Below are 18,810 nucleotides of genomic sequence, written 5' to 3'. Positions count from 1 at the left end.
GAAAGTACTGGAAAACGCCAATTTTTTTTTTGAGAGAGACGGAGGCATCTCTTTGTGTCAGTGCTCCGAATGTACTTTAGCTATCTCAGCAGCAATGTTAGTTTATTGCAGAGAAACCAAAATCATAACAGGATATATGAAGTCATTGACCTTTCTCCAGATCTGTGCAACAGTAGCTTAGAGTTTGTACCTGAACAACCAGAAAACCTGATAACTAATCTCTGAGGGAAACAAACATAATCCCTCAAATCCTTGGTGAAAACAAGCAAGTGCTTTTGTATCCCAGTTGTCCAAGAGTTACCTTTAACAACAACTCAATGACTTCTGAATGAACAAGACCATGCACTGGCTCTCCGTTGATATGAGTAATCAGGTCTCCAGCTTTTAAACCCGCTTGGTATGCTGTGCCTCCTTCTTCCACATTCTGGAAATCAGAGATGAAAAGAATATACACAAAATGGACTCATGTTTAACCTTCATACTTTCAAGAGCAGGCTTTGTTTAATGAACTCTTTCTATAAAACCAGTTGGCAATGAAGAAAACTTAGAGATATTAAGTTCTATGAAGGAAGAGAAAAAGAAAATCAGACCAGCCAGTTCACCATCAACTACTTACTTGAACTTTATACTTACATGGGGCCTGGAATGGTTTCAAAGCTCACTGAAACACTGCTTGTTGCCACTGGTATTAAGTAAGCTCTGTATAGCAGGGCAGTTTTCATGCATGATAAAGAAGGGATGATTCACTCCCCACAGCAAAATTTCAGATTTGAATGAAGATTTTTAACATCTGACACTTAGAAATATTTGTGTGATTAAGGCAGTGGTCACATGCAGTATCCTAATCATGATACAAAATTTTAATTCCACCATATAGTTAAGGACTGTTTGTATTTGGTTCGAATTTACCAGGCTGCCCATTAGAGGGAACAAAGGTGATGCAGGACCAAAACAAATTGAATTGCAAATTATTAAATAATTTATTATATTTAAAAATGAGCTTCTGAAGAGTATTAAGTCATGCAGCCACTACTGAAGCCTACAGTACTTACAGAGCTAAAAGAATAAATACCTATAGTATTTTGAAAAAAGCCAAGGTTTCATTTTTACTGCAGTGTACCATTATTTTTCTTCCATTCACTGATGTGATGCTACACCAGTGGCAAAAAGTCCAATTTTTCTGATCTATTCCATTATCAGTCACATGTACTCCAATCTCCAGATTCAATGTTCTTGATGGATTAATAGGTCTGAGAGGTAAACAACATGAATGATACACTACCACATTAGTAGCATTGCTATTTCAAAACCCACCATGGATATTGTCGTGGTTTAACCCCAGCCAGCAACTAAGCACCATGCAGCCGCTCACTCACTCCCCCCCACCCAGTGGGATGGAGGAGAAAGTCGGGAAAAGAAGTAAAACTCGTGGGTTGAGATAAGAACCGTTTAATAGAACAGAAAAGAAGAAACTAATAATGATAATGATAACACTAATAAAATGACAACAGCAATAATGAAAGGATTGGAATGTACAAATGATGCGCAGTGCAATTGCTCACCACCCACCGACCGACACCCAGCCAGTCCCCCGAGCGGCGATTCCCCGCCCCCACCTCCCAGTTCCTATACTAGATGGGATGTCACATAGTATGGAATACCCCGTTGGCCAGTTTGGGTCAGGTGCCCTGGCTGTGTCCTGTGCCAACTTCTTGTGCCCCTCCAGCTTTCTCGCTGGCTGGGCATGAGAAGCTGAAAAATCCTTGACTTTAGTCTAAACACTACTGAGCAACAACTGAAAACATCAGTGTTATCAACATTCTTCGCATACTGAACCCAAAACATAGCACTGTACCAGCTACTAGGAAGACAATTAACTCTATCCCAGCTGAAACCAGGACAGTATCCACCCCTTATTCTATACCACTGACATCATGCACAGTTCCCATACCTTTAGTTACATCCTGATCAATCATCATCATCTTTCCATCCCTTTAAGACATATGAACAATGAGATATATATATATATATGTACACACACAGAGAGATATCATTCCTTTAGTTCATGGGTCATGTTCATAAAATGTTCATTGAGTTCATTTAGTTTCCGACTCTGGGCTCCATCTGTCATACCAGTCTTTCTGGGCAGGAGGGATGGTGCAAAGTCCTCTCAGTCGGTAGAGCAGAATTGGGCTTCAGTGCGGTGTGACGAGCAGGTGACATTTGGCACAGCAGGAGGATGGTGTGCACCGTTGGATTGTTGCATGCTGGAGTCAGTTCTGGTTTCATCACTACTGCGCTTTGCTCAGTTTTATCACAGTTCTTTCTTGCTTGATCTAAGTGATTCTTACTATAGTACTATGGATATAGCATATAACAATTATAGTAAGGATAACATACAGTAGCAGGGTTATAGAGCAACTAATATCATACAGTTTAATTCTGGCTATTCTCACCTAAAATTAAATCCCCTTGAGGCACACATCGGACTTCCCCATCTTTTCGCATCACCCACCAAGTGCACCCAGGCCCTTGAGCAAAAGCAATCCCACGAATGGGTTTACCTTTGCCTGAGGCAGGAGTAACCCAGACTGTCTTCCCTAACATATTTTTTATGTGCACTACAGGGACTTTATCCCCTTCTACAGTATGTAAAAATTCTGACTGGGCAGGGCCACCCCGATTGGCAGATCCTCTGGTGTTGACTAACCTGGTGGCTTTTGCTAAATGTGTATCCCAGTGTTTGAAAGTTCCACCCCCCATTGCTCTCAATGTGGTCTTTAACAGTCCATTGTATCGCTCAATTTTCCCAGAGGCTGGTGCATGATAGGGGATATGATACACCCACTCAATGCCATGCTCTTTGGCCCAGGTGTCTATGAGGTTGTTTCGGAAATGAGTCCCGTTGTCTGACTCAATTTGTTCTGGGGGGCCATATTGCCACAAGACCTGCTTTTCTAGGCCCAGGATAGTGTTCCGGGCGGTGGCATGGGGTACAGAATGTGTTTCCAGCCATCCAGTGGTTGCTTCCACCATCGTGAGCACATAGCGCTTGCCTTGGCGAGTTTGTGGGAGTGTGATATAGTCAATCTGCCAGGCTTCCCCTTATTTATATTTCAGCCATCGCCCTCCATACCACAGGGGCTTTAACCGCTTGGCTTGCTTAATTGCAGCACATGTTTCACATTCATGGATAACCTGTGCGATAGTGTCCATGGTCAAGTCCACCCCTTGATCACGAGCCCATCTATATGTTGCATCTCTTCCCTGGTGGCCTGAAGCATCATGGGCCCACTGAGCCATAAATAGCTCACCCTTATGTTGCCAGTCCAGGTCCACCTGAGCCACTTCAATCTTGGCAGCCTCATCCACCTGTTGGTTGTTTTGATGTTCTTCAGTGGCCTGACTCTTGGGTATGTGAGCATCTACATGACGTACTTTTACAACTAGATTCTCTAGCCGGGATGTAATATCTTGCCACAGTGCGGCAGCCCAAATGGGTTTACCTCTGCGCTGCCAGTTGCTCTGCTTCCATTGCTGTAACCACCCCCACAGGGCATTTGCCACCATCCATGAGTCAGTATAGAGATAGAGCACTGGCCACTTTTCTCTTTCAGCAGTATCTAACGCTAGCTGGATGGCTTTCACCTCTGCGAACTGACTCGATTCACCTTCTCCTTCAGCAGTTTCTGCAACTTGTCGTGTAGGACTCCATACGGCAGCTTTCCACCTCTGATGCTTTCCCACGATGCGACAGGATCCGTCAGTGAACAGGGCATATTGCCTCTCATTTTCTGGCAGTTTATTATACAGCGGGGCCTCTTCAGCACGTGCCACCTCCTCCGCTGGCGACATTCCAAAATCTTTGCCTTCTGGCCAGTCCGTGATCACTTCCACAATTCCTGGGCGACTGGGGTTTCCTATGTGAGCCCGTTGTGTGATCAGTGCAATCCACTTACTCCACGTGGCATCAGTCGCGTGATGTGTAGAGAAGACCCTCCCTTTGAACATCCAGCCCAGCACTGGCAGTCGGGGTGCTAAGAGGAGCTGTGTTTCAGTACCAACCACTTCTGAGGCAGCTCAAACTCCTTCATATGCTGCCAATATCTCTTTTTCAGTTGGAGTATAGCGAGCTTCGGATCCTCGATATCCTCGACTCCAAAACCCCAGGGGTCGGCCTCGGGTCTCCCCAGGTGCTTTCTGCCAGAGGCTCCAGGTAGGGCCATTCTCCCCAGCTGCAGTATAGAGCACATTTTTAACATCTTGTCCTGTCCGGACTGGTCCAAGGGCTACTGCGTGAACAATCTCCCGTTTAATTTGTTCAAAGGCTTGTTGTTGCTCAGGGCCCCTTTTAAAATCATTCTTCTTCCGGGTCACTTGGTAGAGAGGGCTTACAATCAGACTGTAATTTGGAATATGCATTCTCCAAAACCCCACGACACCTAAGAAGGCCTGTGTTTCCTTTTTATTAGTTGGTGGAGACATAGCTGCTATTTTGTTAATCACGTCCATTGGGATCTGACGACGTCCATCTTGCCATTTTATTCCTAAAAACTGGATCTCCTGTGCAAGTCCCTTGACCTTACTTTCTTTTATGGCAAAACCGGCTTTCAGAAGGATTTGGATTATTTTCTTCCCTTTCTCAAAGACTTCTTCTGCCGTGTTGCCCCATACGATGATGTCATCAATGTATTGCAGGTGTTCTGGAGCTTCACCTTTTTCCAGTGCAGTCTGGAGTAGTCCATGGCAAATGGTGGGGCTGTGTTTCCACCCCTGGGGCAATTGATTCCAAGTGTACTGGACACACCTCCAAGTAAAGGCAAATTGTGGACGACACTCTGCTGCCAGAGGGATTGAGAAAAACGCATTAGCAATGTCAATTGTAGCATACCACTTGGCTGCCTTTGACTCTAGTTCGTATTGAAGTTCTAGCATATCTGGAACGGCAGCACTCAGCGGTGGCGTAACTTCATTCAGGCCGCGATAGTCAACTGTTAGTCTCCACCCTCCATTAGACTTTCACACTGGCCATATGGGACTATTAAAGGGTGAGTGAGTTTTGCTGACCACTCACTGGCTCTCCAGTTGGCGAATCAACTTGTGGATGGGAATCAGAGAGTCTTGGTTGGTGTGATATTGGCGCCGGTGCACCGTCGTGGTAGCAATTGGTACTTGTTGTTCTTCAACCCTCAGCAACCCCACAATCGAAGGGTCTTGAGAGAGACCAGGCAGGGTAGTCAGCTGTTCCGTGCCCTCCATCTCCAAGGCAGCTATACCAAAAGCCCATCGATACCCCTTTGGGTCCTTAAAATACCCTCTCCTGAGATAGTCTATGCCAAGGATGCACGGAGCCTCTGGACCAGTCACAATGGGGTGTTTCTGCCATTCATTCCCAGTTAGGCTTACTTCAGCTTCCAATACAGTTAACTCTTGGGATCCCCCTGTCACACCAGAAATACAAATGGGTTCTGCCCCTTTATAACTTGATGGCATTAGGGTGCACTGTGCGCCGGTGTCTACTAGAGCCTTATACTCCTGTGGGTCTAACGTGCCAGGCCATCGAATCCACACAGTCCAATAAAGCCAGTTATCCCTTTCCTCCACCTGGCTGGAGGCAGGGCCCCTCTCATTCTGTTCAGAGTATCCAGTATTCACTTCTCGTAAAATTGGCTCAGAAGTCCCTTCAAGAGGATCAGAAATAAGATCAGCCCTTCTACTCTGTTTGGAAACCGGAACGGCATTTTTCCTGGTAGAATCCCCTTTTGTGGTGTTTTTTCCTCGCAGCTCACGTACCCGTGCATTTAGGACCGAGTTAGGTTTTCCATCCCATTTCCTCATGTCCTCTCCATGATCACATAAGTAAAACCACAGGGCACCTCGCGGTGTGTACCTTCTATATTCTCTCTCTTGGGCAGAGGAGCGCTCACTCCTAATAGCTGAGACATTGGTCCTTACAGGTGGGCAACAGGACACCTCCTCTTTGAATTGCTGGAAATCCTCGGACAGCTTCTCCACAGCCGAAATGCAGGCTTGCAGGGAGGAGGAGAGATTTTCTTCGTATTGACGGAGTTGGCGAGCCACTTCATCCACTGTCGGTGCCTCTTCGTCTTTCCAGGTCATTATTGCCAGTGAGTTGGCATAGGACGATGGTGCGCTCCGTACAAACTTCCGCCACATGGGTCGTGTGCATTGGACTTCGTCTGGATCTTTGGGTAACTGTGGGTTGTCCGGATCATGATGAATTGTCTCTAGCACAGCTAATTCCCTCAGATATTGGATACCTTTTTCCATGGTTGTCCACTTGCTTGATTGACATATAACATCTTCCTTAAAGGGGTACCTTTCCTTCACACTTGACAGGAGTCGCCTCCAGAGGCTGATGGCTTGTGTCCCTCTTCCAATTGCCTTGTCAATGCCACCTTCCCTGGCAAGCGATCCCAGCTGCTTGGCTTCCCTGCCTTCTAATTCCAAGCTATTAGCCCCATTGTCCCAGCATCGGAGGAGCCAGGTGATAATATGCTCACCTATACGGCGGCCAAAATCTTTTCGCATATCCCGCAGCTCACTCAAGGATAGGGACCAGGTTATTACCTCTGGTTCTGCCTCTTCCTCCTGTTCCCGTGATGACCCTGGTTCGCCTTCATCCTTCGCTAAGCGAACTGATTTTTTTGTATATTTCTTTTTCTGTACGGGGGCAACTGATACTGGTGCAGGTTGGTCCGCTGGTTCAGTTGCAGTACCGCTCGCCGGGTCTTGGATAACCGCAGTGTCTGTTGCCAAGGTTTGGGTAGCTGCTGTGCTCGTTGCTGGGGCTGGAGGGACCTCAGTGCCTGTTGCCGAGGTTTGGGTAGCTGCCGTGCTCATTGCCGAGGCTGGAGGGGCTGCAGTGCCTGTCGCTGAGGTTTGGGTAGCCACAGTGCTCGTCGCCGGGGCTGGAGGGGCCGCAGTGCCCGTTGCCAAGGTTTGAGTGACCGCAGTGCTCATCGTTTTGTTGTTAGGTCCAGAGACCTTCTCTTCCCCTTGAGGGTGCTGAGTGGTGTCGAACAGGGCTTGATAGGCATGCGCCAGGCCCCAGCACGTTGCAGTGATTTGTATCTCTCTGGAGCTGCTGGGGTGACAGCATACCTTTTCCAAATATTTTACTAGTTCTTCTGGATTCTGCACTTGTGCAGGGGTGAATTTCCAAAACATTGGAGGTGCCCACTTTTCTAGGTACTTGCCCATACTACCCCACACACCCTGCCACTCATAATTATCCAGCCTTGGGGCAGATCTCTGGGTGATTTTCTTAAATAGTTGTTTAACCTTAAACGAGAGCTGAACCACATTCAGAAGCATGCTAATTCCTAGCAGTAGGGCTAGGACCGTGCTGGTCCCAACATCCCAAGAGTATTCAAATTTTTCAAAATTCTCAAACACCATTGTAACTGGACTGAAGGAGAAAGGAGAGGGGAAGAAAGGTATCCCACCCATAGACTGGTTTTCCAAGGAGGAAAGGTAAATGGTATAATTATTAATAGTTTCCCACACATGGCTCCCGGAGTATAAAGGTGACAATGCTGAGTGCAAGTACCGGATTAATCCCACAGCCGACGACTTTATCATACCATAAACCAGTGTTATACAATACATCAAAGCGAAAACCTTAATCCACCTCCCACGGATGATAAGCAGCAGAACAGGGACTACATACAGCAAGTGAGGTGATACATAACAGAACTTTAAAAACCAGAGCAACAACTCTAAGAACACATAAATCAAGATAATGACCAGCAACTATTAGACCGATATAATGAATGCTTATAACAAATGTGTTTTAACAAGCTCTGGTCAGGTTTGTCGTTATCTCAACCCTTCGTGCCCCACGCTGGGCGCCAAAAATGGACTGTCGTGGTTTAACCCCAGCCAGCAACTAAACACCACGCAGCTGCTCACTCACTCCCCCCCACCCAGTGGGATGGGGGAGAAAATCGGGAAAAGAAGCAAAACTCGTGGGTTGAGATAAGAACCGTTTAATAGAACAGAAAAGAAGAAACTAATAATGATAATGATAACACTAATAAAATGACAACAGCAATAATGAAAGGATTGGAATGTACAAATGATGCGCAGTGCAATTGCTCACCACCCGCCGACCGACACCCAGCCAGTCCCCCGAGCGGCGATTCCCCGCCCCCACCTCCCAGTTCCTATACTAGATGGGATGTCACATGGTATGGAATACCCCGTTGGCCAGTTTGGGTCAGGTGCCCTGGCTGTGTCCTGTGCCAACTTCCTGTGCCCCTCCAGCTTTCTCGCTGGCTGGGCATGAGAAGCTGAAAAATCCTTGATTTTAGTCTAAACACTACTGAGCAACAACTGAAAACATCAGTGTTATCAACATTCTTCGCATACTGAACCCAAAACATAGCACTGTACCAGCTACTAGAAAGACAGTTAACTCTATCCCAGCTGAAACCAGGACATACACGCACATATTTTATATAATATATAAATTATATAAAATATATTGTTGATTATCAACCTCAATAATAAAATAAATAAAAACACATACATAATTACAGAAATATATATTTATTTTACAATTAAGGAGGTTGATAACCAATGAAATGCAAGAACTGCTGTCTTGTCCTTTAGCCTGTCTCCCACTTCATTCAAACCAGTAGTAAACAGAGGATGAAAAATACATGATTTATTCATGACAGTCAGTCTTTTTCCTGTGCCATAGAATCCTCAAAGGTATTCACAATTCCAAATCATTTGCACATTTCTACACAAAAGAAAGTCAGTGCTTGAAATCTGCCTACTTGTGTCTACTAAAATACACAAGGTACCTGTTGACTTTCATAAATCCCTTAATTGAAGCAGTTTAATAAACTCCATGTATATTTCAACAATTTCTGTTTACAATCTCTTAGTTTTGCAGACCCTGCCCCCAATCAAAGAGGGGCTGCACCAACTTTTTGGTTTTCTAAGCCACAGCACTCTGAACTTAGACATGGCTGTTCACAATTGCCAAACTTGCTAAAAGTGGAAGTGACCCATGCAGAGGGTCAACATCACACATAGGTACCACTTCTGCCACAGGTGTGCATTATATGGCTTGGGGCAGCCCTACAGCCAACACTAGCCTTGTGCACAGGCACAAATTTCATTCTAAGAAAACTGGCACAACACCACAATTTACACAGTAACTGTCAAGAAACAGATACCATGGTGTATTGGTTTTGTGTGGCAAGGTTTTGGTAGCGGGGGGGGTTACAGGGGTGGCTTCTGTAAGAAGCTGCTGGAAGCTTCCCCTGTGTTCGAGAGAGCCCATACCAGCCGGCTCTAAGACGGACCCGCCGCCGGCCAAGGCCGAGCCAATCAGCGATAGTGGTAGCGCCTCTGTGATAACATTTTTAAGAAAGAAAAAAGTTGGGACGGAGGTATTCGGCAGCCGGAGAGAGGAGTGAGAACATGTAAGAGAAACAACCCTGCGGACACCAAGGTCAGTGAAGAAGGAGGGGGAGGAGGTGGTCCAGGCGCCAGAGCAGAGATTCCCCTGCAGCCTGTGGTGAAGACCATGGTGAGGCAGGCTGTCCCCCTGCAGTCCATGGAGGTCCACGGTGGAGCAGATCTCCACCTGCAGCCCGTGGAGGACCCCACGCCGGAGCAGGTGGGTTCCCGAAGGAGGCTGTGACCCCGTGGGAACCCCGCGCTGGAGCAGGCTCCTGGCAGGACCTGCGGATCTGTGGAGAGAGGAGCCCACGGAGCAGGTTTTCTGGCAGGACTTGTGACCCCGTGGGGGGCCCACGCTGGAGCAGTCTGTGCCTGAAGGACTGCACACCGTGGAAGGGACCCATGCTGGAGCAGTTCGTGAAAGACTGCAGCCTGTGGGAAGGACCCACGTTGGAGAAGTTCGTGGAGGACTGTCTCCCGTGGGTGGGACCCCACGCTGGAGCAGGGGAAGAGTGTGATGAGTCCTCCCCCTGAGGAGGATGAAGTGGCAGAAAATAACGTGTGATGAACTGACCGTAAACCCCATCCCGGTCCCCCTGTGCTGCTGGGGGGTTGGTAGAGAATCCGGGAGTGAAGTTGTGCCTGGGAAGAAGGGAGGGGTGGAGGGAAGGTGTTCTGAGATTTGGTTTTATTTCTCATTACCCTACTCTGGTTGATTTGTAATAAATCGAGTTAATTTTCCCCAAGCTGAGTCTGTTTTGCCCGTGACGGTAATTGGTGAGTGATCTCTCCTGTCCTTATCTTGACCCACAAGCTCTTTGTTATATTTTCTCTCCCCTGTCCAGCTGAGAAGGAGGGGGAGTGATAGAATGGCTCTGGTGGGCACCTGGCATCCAGCCAGGGTTAACCCATCACACATGGGTACAAAAGATCAAAAGTAAATACATCATTACAGTTTTCTGTGGCTGTATATAAGCAAAAAAAACCCCCAAAACTTACCCAAACAATATGGTGCACAGTGTAGATATCACTGTCACCCACGTGAACCCTGATTGCTCGGATGGTGAAGCCATACTTTTTTCCTGAACTGTGAATTACTGTCGGCTGATGAAGACTTGCAGCAGGAATTGAAGAATCATGGCTGGGGGATGAATCTTGTGAGGATGAAAGATCAGATGATATGGAATGAGGAGACATAGGACTTCCCAAAGGAGAGAAATCAAACACATCTGAAAAAAAAAATCTGCCTATTAGAGTACATTCTGAGCACACACACACACAGACACAGAACAGGGAATTGCTTAAAGTTTTATGACACCTTTGTGTCAAAATATATCATTGTGTTTGCATGAACACTTTCTTCCTCACTCGGTGTGAATCTTAGTGAATGAGAAGTTTGACCAACAACCAAATCTTAGAACTAAATTTCTTTCCCCATAGCTTAACCCCTATTTTATTAATGCAAGGATTAACTTGTTAGATGTAGGCTGCCTTTTCCTTTTAGATAGGAAACACACTCATTGCTAACACTGAAAGAACAATTCTCAGTCCTCTTCCTAACAAACACTCACAAAAAGAAAATCAGAGTTTGGTAGCAGATGTCATTGTGAGTATGCCCAAAACCATCCCCCAAATCATCCAGCAGTGCTAAAGAAAGTGTTAGTTGGTACTGATAGCATATTTCCATACATTCTGTATGGTATGTCTAAATATTTTGATGGTTTTAATATTTTGTACCAGCCGTGGAAACTGGTTTGCTGCTAGGTGTCTGTAAAAGAGAGATTTGGTAAATAATTATTAGAAATCTTATACTAACACTATGATTGAAACAATAGACAAAAGTGTAGCCAAGCAATTAACTAGTAGAGGTAGTTACTCATAGGTTTTGCAGTTCTTTGCTCTTATGACTAGATGTTCCTGTACGCTAGATGAGAACAATGTTGAAACTGACCACATGTGATTGAAGCTGCGTTAAGCTTCAACATCAAAGAACAAGGACAAGAAGAAAGACTTCAAGGACAGCCAACAAGAACTTCAAATGGGTCGGTGGTTGCAAAAGAAGCCCTTCGACTCAAATGGATCCTTCATTGCGCATGATCGGATGTAGGCAGTACTATGATAATCAGTTGCAATCATTTTTATGTATATGTATACTAATCTGATTAATATGCAATTAGTTATTCTATATAACCTGTTAGTGCTAAAGCTGTGGTATGCACGCTAGGTGGAACTATCCCCCGTGCATCCAGTGCTGCAATAAAGAATGCCTGCTTTCTAAAACTCCAAAACGAGTCTTAGAGAGTTTCTTCGACCGGCTTTTCAGTATCAGTACTTTGGATTCAGTTATATCTAGATAAAGACTATTGTACTTAAACCACAATATCTAGTTGGTACATAGGACAGTAACTCACAATGCTTGTACCAAGCCTCCATTTTTCTACATTCTGCTACTTCATGTAAGACCAAAAGAATTTCTTGCAACAACAGTATCAATTATGGCTTTGTTTTATTTCATTGTTTTGAAAGCTCTCTGTGCTCACGTTTGTGCAAATGTAAACACAGTTGCAGCAGCATAAAACACACTTTTCTGACTAACAGGGTGACAGCTCTCAAAAGGAATGCAGCCCAGAAACATTCCAGGTTTGGTTTCCGTGCCAAGCGATGTCATGTGAGGGCAGATATGCTTTGTCAGCACAGGCGCTACTCCCTAAATGTGAGTCACCAGAGGCTCCTAGAGATCGGTATCACTGGGTTAATGCTGAAAACCCACAGAACAGCCAAGCCTAGAGGGGCTGTCACTGTCATCCTCTGGCTCTGAAACATGCCCAGATCCCTCTGCTTTTGCTATCTGATACATGTGGGACATGTCCTATGACTCTCAGCCACATGACTCGGGTCAGGAACACTGGCCATCTGTTGCTGTAGTTTATTTTACTGATAAACATGAATGAAGTAGGTTTTTGGACAGTATTAGGTACAGCTAACATATAAGATTTTGGTTGATATAAAGACAACATTTTTCAGTGTAGGCAAAGCTAAGTTCGGATTTTATAGAATGATGCTGAGATTAAACTGAAAAAAACATAGTTTAATAAGCACAGTAACTCAGTCTATACCATCTCTGAACTTAGTGATTCTTACCCGACAGCTGTGAAAGAACTACTAGAATATAAACTGATGAATAACTCTGAGTATTACTTGGCTGTGTAATTATCTGTGTGTATATCATGCTCCTGTGATAGCTTATCTCAATAATTAGCATGCACTGCAGGCCCTCTACAAGCAGAAAAAATAACCATGGTGCTAACTGTTACAGGGGTATACCAAAAAAACGCTTATGACATTTGGGAGAGAAATATTATTTGGAAGAGAAATATTATTTGAAAGAAAGAGTCTATACAAGGAACAAGCCCAGAGTGTTTGCAAGCCACTTGCAGTTTACAGTGTCGACAATGCCCTGAACAGGCTGAGCACATGGTCACTACCTTTCTCATTGTAAAAATAAAGCCATCTTCATGTCTCACATGCATTTTGTGAGAATGACCATTCACATTGGGACATCATCACAGAAATGCTAAGTATTCTTTTCATTGCCACCTGGCTGTCCTCACTCAAGCAGGGGCAAAATATTCCTCTTTAATTGAAACTCAACATTTTCCTCTTGACTTATCTCATTAAAAAACACTCATGGTTAGCTGGTAGAATTACAGGTATTGCATAGGAAGCCTATGCTGTTCTTTAAACTGTATGATAAAGAAGGGTAGAAAACATGAGGTGAATCAGATGGGCCTTTCACTTCTCCAAGGTCTCCAAAACACATGCACAATAGCACTGTGTTTGTTCACCAAGGTATTACAGAGCACATAGGGCACACATGCTTTATAACCCAGAGATAGGTGAAGTCTAAGATGTCAACTCTCTCCGCCTTAGAGAGCCAGAACCAACTCTTCAACACTGCGTACAATTCTCCACTAGCCTGAGGACTCAAAGCAACCTGCTGAAGTTATTGTCAAAACCACCTTTGAACATATGAAGCAAGTGCAGGGTTATGTTATCAGACCAGCAGATACTTAAATATTACACCTACGGTCTAAAAGCAACATATGGCCAGTGTGCAAAGTTGAGACGTAATCCCACTTTTGGAAAAAATCCCTCTAAGTTTGGGAAATTTGGACTTTGATTCTGAACCATTACAAAGTGAAGCACCAATGCTTCATCTGGAAACATTCAATACTACTATTATACTTCCACTTATTTATAGCAATATTTCTAGCTTCACATTTTGAGTACTCCATGTAAGCCAATATAGTACAAACAGGAGCGTACAGGCTATTTCCACTTTTGTGACACTTCTCTCTGGCTTATCACCTTTCCTTATGGGAGAGAACTAGTCAGGCTAGTGCTGTTACAGAGTGCTGCTGTAATAAACAGCTATTCGTGGCGATGTACCTAGAAAGCTGCTTAGAACTTAAGCTACAACTCTACTGTAGGACGGGCCAGGACTGAAGCCTGCATTCTGCTGTGCATACACATGGTCGAACACAAAGTAGTCACCACTAAGCTACAGTTTTGCCTGTCGGAGAAGGTCCCTCAGCTGTGATGTGACCACTATAACTGGCTGACAAGATGGGACCATCTAGTAACACACATGAACAACAAGAGAAACAAAAAACCCCTGTAACATAGAATCCATTCTGGACTCACCAAAATCTTGCATTTATGTTGTAAACCATCAAGTATGCACAAATCATAACATTTCAAACAAAAAGATTTATCTCTACCTCCTGGGATCATGAGGGACAAAGCACTCGCAGAAAGGGGCTTTGTGACTTTTCCAGAGATGATCTTTATCTCTGTGCTTTCTAATCGCTGACGAGCCATGTGAGATGCAACTTCACTGGGTGGCTTTGAGGAGTTATCTGTACTGTCCACACTCTCACTTCTTCCATTTATCTGATCTAAGTGCTCTGAAAAACTGCCAACTGTACAAAGAAGAAGGGATAAACACATTGAGGGAAAACTGTGGGTCAGGGAGGGGAAATGGTACAATTGTGAGATAGGAATTTTTCTTTCTGTCCACAAGTTCATAAAACAACATTATAGAAATCTGAGTAATTCTTCCAGACTTACAGAGTGCATTAAGGTTAATAGAACGAATTGAAGCAACAGTTTATGTAGTCACTGACTAAAGTAAAATGTAGACAAAAGCTAAAGCAAGTTTGGTATCTCAATATGCAGCACTCACTTCAGAGAACTTAATCATACATTTATTTTTCATGTGAACTCCTCCTAAAATAAATGAGAGGCTCCAATCCTACATAAGTTGCTATAAGCTTAACAACTTTTCCAAAATCATTAAAACACTAAGTACAATTTTATTTTTAATTATCTTTTGCTTTTATTCTTTGGGTGGTTTTCTACAACACCTGTGAGGAGGAAGATACCTGGTACCACAAAACTCAGTATTACAACCACATTAGTATTAGTCTATCATAGGTAATGAACTTCCACAATACTGAATGGAAGGAAGTACAACAGCATTTCAAACAATGAAAAAAACCATAAAGGCCTTGTGTCATGTGAACAACCTGCAAATGATTTCTTCAAAGATTCAAAGATATCACAGGAAAATTGTATGACCTTATGAAACAAGCACCAAGGGTAGGTCGCCTGTTTAAAGACACAGCAGTAATTCCTAGTATTTCTTTAAGGTCACTGAATATCCTGTTGCTAATGGACCACAGAAAAAAAAAAGAAATTTTTTCTTAAGTGTAATTAATAAGTGACAAGAGAGGAACAGATGCTTTGAATTATCATTGTGACTGCTGTGTTAATACCAACACCACAACATGGAGCTGGGGGGAGTGAGCAGGACTCAGGATACAGAACAGTCAAGGTTTTTGACAAGGGAAGGAGATGGAAATGGTTGTACAGCTGTATGGGACTGAGGAAAATGCAGACTACAAGGGCAATTAGGGGTATGTGGATAAAAAGGAGATATAATATAAGGGGTATCTTGAGACAACTCAGTGAGGTACAAAAGAGAAATAAGCTGAAGACAGGTATATGTGGAGAGGAGGTAACTGGAACCTATATATGGACAAATGTGAGACTGATATAGGCCTAGACCTGCGTTAAATATCAGGTCTTCCCACAGTTATACAAAACTCTCCTCTGAAAGTACAAAACCAGCAAGATACTAGGGCCCTGGATCCTACTGAAATGCATGCAAATACTTGTGCTGGGAGACGGATGCATAAAGGAAATAAATTATTCAAGTAGGGAATTGTTTACAACACACCCTCCTAGATTCCTAATGACACAAGTGACTGCCACAAGTCAAAGACAACCCTGCCAATTCTGAAAGGCATACATCTTTGAGATGTCTTAATTAAAAACACACAATGGTACAGCACAGAGTGTTAGAAAACAGCAATACAGATAAGTAGATAAGTTGGAATGACTCTAGGATGATCGATCAAAAAACAAAAAGTTTTAAAAAAATCACCAACTTCATTGAAGGAAGGTATAAAAATAGTGTTTTAAGTGCTCAAGGGATCCACAGAAGGATCCTGCAACAGCTCTATGGCAAAGCCATAATTTTATTCACTTGCCTAGCAGCCCTCCAGAGTCAGTGAAGTAACATCAAATGTTGGCATTTCCAAAAACGCTGACACTTTCCCATACATATTTTTATGAGATTTTATTAGAATCATAGAATCATAGAATCATAGAATCATTTTGGTTGGAAAAGACCTTCAAGATCATCAAGTCCAACCATTAACCATGCCCCCTAAACCATGCCCTGGAGTACCCTGTCCACTCGCTTTTTGAATACCTCCAGGGATGGTGACTCAACCACTTCCCTGGGCAGCCCATTCCAATGTTTGACAACCCTCTCAGTAAAAAAATTTTTCCTAATATCTAACCTAAATCTCCCTTGCCTCAACTTGAGGCCATTTCCTCTTGTCCTATCTCCAGACACCTGACAGAAGAGACCAACACCCACCTCACTACAACCCCCTTTCAGGTAGTTGTAGAGAGCGATAAGGTCTCCCCTCAGCCTCCTCTTTTCTAGACTGAACAACCCCAGATCCCTCAGCCGCTCCTCATAAGACTTGTGCTCAAGGCCCCTCACCAACTTCATTGCCCTTCTCTGGACACGCTCTAGCAGCTCAATGTCTTTCCTGTAGTGAGGGGCCCAAAACTGAACACAGTACTCGAGCCTGAGCCCAAACCAGACCCCCTTTGGGGATGTTTTCATTTTTAAAGCATTTCTGAAATGCAGGACTTCTAAATCCATGAATGCTACTGCTAAACAAAGAAGATCCACAACTGTTTCTAATTGTCATTATTCAAGAGACCCATTGTGAATTACCTGATAACGTGAAGCTGCTGATCGTACTTGCTGGAGTGGTTACTTCAGGTTCCTCTTGCAATATTTCCTCATTCACAAATGCAGGCTTTTCCTGTTCCTCCTGAGGTTCCGCTAAGCAGGTGGAATCATCCTGTTCTCCTTCGGCTGATATGGCCAACTTCGGAAGCAAACCAGAACTGTGTTGCTGCCTGCTACTCTCAGTGTCAGAGGAGATGGATGTAGATATTTGTTGTCTGCATTAAAAATAAGCAAACTCTCATGCAGTTATTGAGATGAGGAGGCCTGCTACCTGATAAGCAGCACGTGGACCACTTCCAGCACCTCATTCTACTTACGTTTCAGAACATTCTGAACTCCAGCTTAAAGATTCCACAGAAGGCAATGTTACACTTTTTGGTTTGTCTCCTGCGTCTTCCTTTTCTTCACCTTGTGTTTGAGTGACTCGATCTATGCTACTAAAAACCTATTACAGATACAAAAAAACAACAAAAAAACCTAGCTCATCACAGACATATTTGATATAAAAAGATATGCAGGAAAGTATATTTCAGGTGGCACTCTGCATGTTCTAAATGCTTATACAGTATTTCAGAGTGTATACTTCAAACTTCTTGAGCCTTTTTAAATTTCCAAGAGTTTGTGTTCTTAAAATGTTTTCCTATTTTTGATTTCTTGGCTCCTCACATAAAGGGTCATGAATAACATCTCTTCTCATTACGAGTTCATCAGCTTTCTCCCCATTTCACTGTGTGAACCACGAGACTACAAACAAAATCCATAGCCTTGGGGGCTCTAGGTCACAGGATCAAGGCACATCTTGGATTAATTCAGAACCATAAAGTCAATCAAGAAAAAACCCAACAACCAACATTAACCCTAAGATACTGACTTAATATCTACCAGTCAGTTGTGGAAAGCAGAAAAATGAATCTGAATTGACTGTGAAGTTAAGAATAAATTACTTGGCTAAAGGATTTAGAAAAAAATAAACTCTGATCTTTGGAAGTCTGTTGTTTGCTTAGCTGACAAATCACATACAGAAACTGTCAGCTGTATATTCTACAACCTGAGAGGCACAGCTAGAGATACAATGACATAATGACATTAACAAACCAAACTATTACTGTGGTACAGAGCTTTCAAAAGGACAGAAGTTCACAGAATCACAGAATGAGGTCGGAAGGCACTTCTGCAGGTCATCTAGTCCAACTCCCCTGCTCAAGCAGGGTCACCTAGAGCTGGTTGCACAGGACCATGTCCAGATGGCTTTTGAAGATCTCCAAGGATGAAGACTCCACAAACTCTCTGGACAACCTGTGCTAGTGCTCGATAACCCTCACAATAAAAAAGTGTTTCCTTCCTTTCCAGGTCCCTGCTGACTGGAAGACAGTCAATGTTATTCCTTTTTACAAGAAGGGCGTGAGGGAAGACCCAGGGAACTACAGACCTGTTAGTCTAACCTCAGTTCCTAGAAAAATTATGGAGAAGATTATACTGGGTACTACTGAAAGGCATTTAAAGAACAATGCAATCATCAGGCACAGTCAACATGGGTTCACAAAGGGAAAGTCCTGTTTAACTAATTTGATATCCTTCTATGACAAGGTCACTTGCCTAGTGGATGAAGGGAAGGCAGTGGATGTAGTTTCTCTGGATTTTAGAAAGGCTTTTGATACTGTCCCTCACAGCATCCTTCTGGACAAGTTGTCCAACGGTGAAATGAGCAGGTATACGGTGCGCTGGGTGAAGAACTGGCTGAAGGGCAGAGCTCAAAGGGTTGTAGTAAATGGGGCTACATCTGGCTGGTGACCAGTCACCAGCAGTGTTCCTCAGGGCTCAATTCTAAGGTCAGTTCTATTCAATATTTTTATCAACAATCTGGATGCAAGAGTTGAATGCACCCTTAGCAAGTTTGCTGATGATACCAAACTGGGAGGTGCTGTTGACTGTCTCGAGGGACAAGAGGCCTTGCAGAGGGATCTAGGTAGATT

The 18,810-nt window shown here is 43.9% G+C and overlaps 2 protein-coding genes across 2 annotated transcripts in view; one reads left to right on the top strand and one right to left on the bottom strand.

Annotated features, from left to right (window-relative positions):
• The window catches only part of LOC128136128 (uncharacterized), a 280,224-nt gene that overhangs the window by 73,795 nt on the left and 187,619 nt on the right, over positions 1–18,810 (top strand). The window lies entirely within an intron of this gene.
• The window catches only part of LOC128136134 (microtubule-associated serine/threonine-protein kinase 4-like), a 205,242-nt gene that overhangs the window by 9,845 nt on the left and 176,587 nt on the right, over positions 1–18,810 (bottom strand). The window contains 4 exon segments of the mRNA XM_052775296.1: positions 302–424; positions 10,441–10,670; positions 16,820–17,052; positions 17,155–17,282. Of these exon segments, the coding sequence (XP_052631256.1) occupies positions 302–424; positions 10,441–10,670; positions 16,820–17,052; positions 17,155–17,282 (714 nt within the window).

Source organism: Harpia harpyja, chromosome W, assembly GCF_026419915.1.
Source record: "Harpia harpyja isolate bHarHar1 chromosome W, bHarHar1 primary haplotype, whole genome shotgun sequence".
In the NCBI taxonomy this organism is placed as follows: Eukaryota; Metazoa; Chordata; class Aves; order Accipitriformes; family Accipitridae; genus Harpia; species Harpia harpyja.
This window is presented reverse-complemented; position numbering and strand designations above follow the sequence as displayed.